The sequence below is a fragment of the Olea europaea genome, unplaced genomic scaffold, assembly GCF_002742605.1.
Source record: "Olea europaea var. sylvestris unplaced genomic scaffold, O_europaea_v1 scaffold630, whole genome shotgun sequence".
NCBI classification, from domain to species: domain Eukaryota; kingdom Viridiplantae; phylum Streptophyta; class Magnoliopsida; order Lamiales; family Oleaceae; genus Olea; species Olea europaea.
In genome coordinates, this window is record NW_019264661.1 from 175,706 (window position 1) to 178,609 (window position 2,904).

Genomic DNA, 2,904 nt, shown 5'->3' on the forward strand with positions numbered 1-2,904 from the left:
GTGTCTGCAATCTATTTACGAGGCAATTATTGGTGACGACCACTTCTGAAAAGTAGAAGATAATAGTTATGCCAATATAAAAATACTGATGAATATTCTATACAGTAAACTTTCAAAATTAATAAATGTTTTTTGTTGACTAAATAGTCCTTATTGTGGGAGTGAGAGGGACGGAGAGCTCCATTGCCATTATCCTGTGGTCTCTTTCTCGTCTTCTTCACTCTTTCTCTCTCCAGATACAGCTAGCAACAGACCTAGGAAAGTAAGTAATACCAGATAATCACAGATTAAAACGCATTCTTGCTTTTTTCCATGCATAATTACTTGTTCATATTCAAATTGATTTTGAGCATGCGAAGTTCCAATCCAATCTGTCAAAAGTGCTGGGTACTGGTACTTGATAATTTGTTTTCTCTATTATTTTGAAATTTTTTGAAACTCTTAAGCATAAGTCTCTCTTTTTCTTCACGAGTTCTTTTCTCTCCTTTTTTCTTTTGTCGTTTCATTGAATGCCCGAAAATCTCACATGGGTTTCTCGTACATTTGTTCGTTTCTGAAACTTTTACAGTCAAATGTTTTCTCTCTCTCATTTACTCACATGCACGAGTAATGCTTGATACCGAACACAGAAGTAAATCTAATGTTTCAGATTGATAATATTCAAGTTTTTTTTGGTGTAGAATTAACTACTTCGATGACTTGATCTGTTATTTTAAAGTATGTTTTATTATCAAAACTTGAATATACTCGCGTCTTCTTCTTCTTCTTCTTTTTTTCCCGGATATTCTCCTGTTATGATTCATGGGAGCAACTTTCGACCGTCGGACTCTTCAATTTCATGAATATTCCTTAATTGCTTTATGATGAAAAATTATTATTTGGACTTTGTTCAGTCAATTACCTTGCGAACTGGAACTAATAGGTGGTGATTTTTGTCGTTCTTTCATGTTTGTTACAGAAGTGGAAACTTCAATCATTCAGCTTCAAAACGATGCAAAACAAGCTATGGCTTGCACTGGTAATAATCTACTTGGGTTGAAGGATTTCCCCAAGGGTCTTCGAGTCCTCCTCCTTGACGACGACAAGGATTCTTCTCTCAAGATGAGATCAAAGCTCGAGGAAATGGACTACTTGGGTAAATTATTTGTCTTCCTTTCTTTTGTTTAGGAGCCAGCCCCCTTTATTATCAATCTTTAGCTTTTAATTTTGTAAACTTATCAAATAATTTAATAAATATTCTTGCGGTGCATGTTTCTTCTATTAGTTTGATCAATAAGTTTATGGGTTTGATTCATATGCATTCTTCAACTTATGGTTGGTTAATTTTAATGTTGTTTAATCCTTATAATTCAGAACCATAGCATTTAAATGTGTTATAAACAAGATTAGTTTTGGTTGGGTTAGCTCAAAATTTATTATCTATGGAAATAACTGAAAAGCTAGAAGTTTTAATTTCACTTATTGATAATATACATTGAACTTCTTAAACCAAGTTTTGACATGGCTGTTAGATCTGTCTTTACAGTCTTTTCATTATAAATTTGGTTGGTAGATATCTGGTAGTTCTTAAATATTGGAGTAAGCGCTCATTCTCTATAGTTTATTTTGTTATTACCTGCAAAAAATATTTTTCTGATTATCATTAGTTGTTTGTAATGGTAGAACTTTTTGTGTCATTCTGAATGCATTTATGAATTGGAGAAAATTATTTCCTACTTTTGCCTGATGGTAATGCTGCCCTTTTGCTGCTGCTTTACAGTTTTCGTTTTCTGCAATGAGAGAGAAGCGTTGTCAGCAATTGCAAACAAAACTGAGAGCTTCCATGTTGCTATTGTAGAGGTGCTAAACACATTCATTACCGTTTTCTTTTTCTTTGACTTCAAAAATGGCTGAACACAACTGAAATTTTATCTGTGGACATAACAACGAAATCGCAAATTACTGTTCCCATCGGTTTGTTTTAGAACCATTTCGGTAATTAGTTAATATGCGTTTTCAAAAGGGTCATATCTTCTGATCAATAGGAGTGGACTAATCCTTAGAGGAGCAAGGAAAAAAAGTGAACACTCAAAGCAAGTCTGAAAGTTACATGTTCTGCTCAAATTTCCTACTTTATGAGAGCTTATTGTACTCATTTGAAGATAGCTCTGAATTCATTTGCTGTTGTTTAACATAACAATGAATAGAGAGCCTAACTTTTATATTGTAATCTTAACAATATAACAAATGTCGCAGGTAAGTTCCAGCAACAAGGACGGGGTATATAAATTTCTTGAAGATTCCAGTGACTTGCCCACCATAAGTAAGTGAAATGATTGTTCTCACATGTTCCAGTTTTTATGTCTAGAATGGTCTCTCCATATAGCTACTAACAGTATGTAAAATAAAAAATTGTAAGTTTTTATGTACCATTCTGCGGCCAACTTAATTATTTTGGAGTGGCAGTATCATTTCTATCCTTCTACACATTTGCCATCTTTGTAGATTTTATTTAATGTGGACATTTTGAAACAAACTCTGGGTGTGTGTTCTTTTGACTTCTATGAAATACCCAGTTTAGTAGAGATGTACAGCATAGTGTTCAGTGACTGAAGCAAGAGGATTTGAACTCACAAGAGATTTTGTTTATCTCTTTTTATCGCAGTGACTTCAAACATCCAGTGTTTCAGCACCATGATGAGATGTATTTCGGTAAGACTCAAAGTTCCGAAGTTTTATTAATATAATGCATATCCCTGCATGAAGGAGTTCAGAAATTGAATGTCTGATTTTGAATTTATAAATATGTTTTCTGTTCAAAAATCAAACCGTCATCTCATTTTAAGGTTTAGAACCAGATGAATTTAGGCAGTCTACATAGCATTGAACTAGATAGAAGACTACTTTACACATGCTAAAACATTT

The 2,904-nt window shown here is 33.4% G+C and overlaps 1 protein-coding gene across 1 annotated transcript in view; it reads left to right on the plus strand.

Annotated features, from left to right (window-relative positions):
• The first annotated feature begins 490 nt into the window (after positions 1 to 490).
• LOC111389902 (two-component response regulator-like APRR2) overlaps positions 491 to 2,904 on the plus strand; it is a 6,038-nt gene continuing 3,624 nt past the window's right edge. Inside the window, exons 1-5 of the mRNA XM_023014886.1 lie at positions 491 to 631; positions 959 to 1,135; positions 1,760 to 1,839; positions 2,236 to 2,302; positions 2,645 to 2,711. Coding sequence (XP_022870654.1) covers positions 610 to 631; positions 959 to 1,135; positions 1,760 to 1,839; positions 2,236 to 2,302; positions 2,645 to 2,711 — 413 coding nt within the window. The 5' untranslated portion in view covers positions 491 to 609. The remainder of the gene's footprint in view (positions 632 to 958; positions 1,136 to 1,759; positions 1,840 to 2,235; positions 2,303 to 2,644; positions 2,712 to 2,904) is intronic.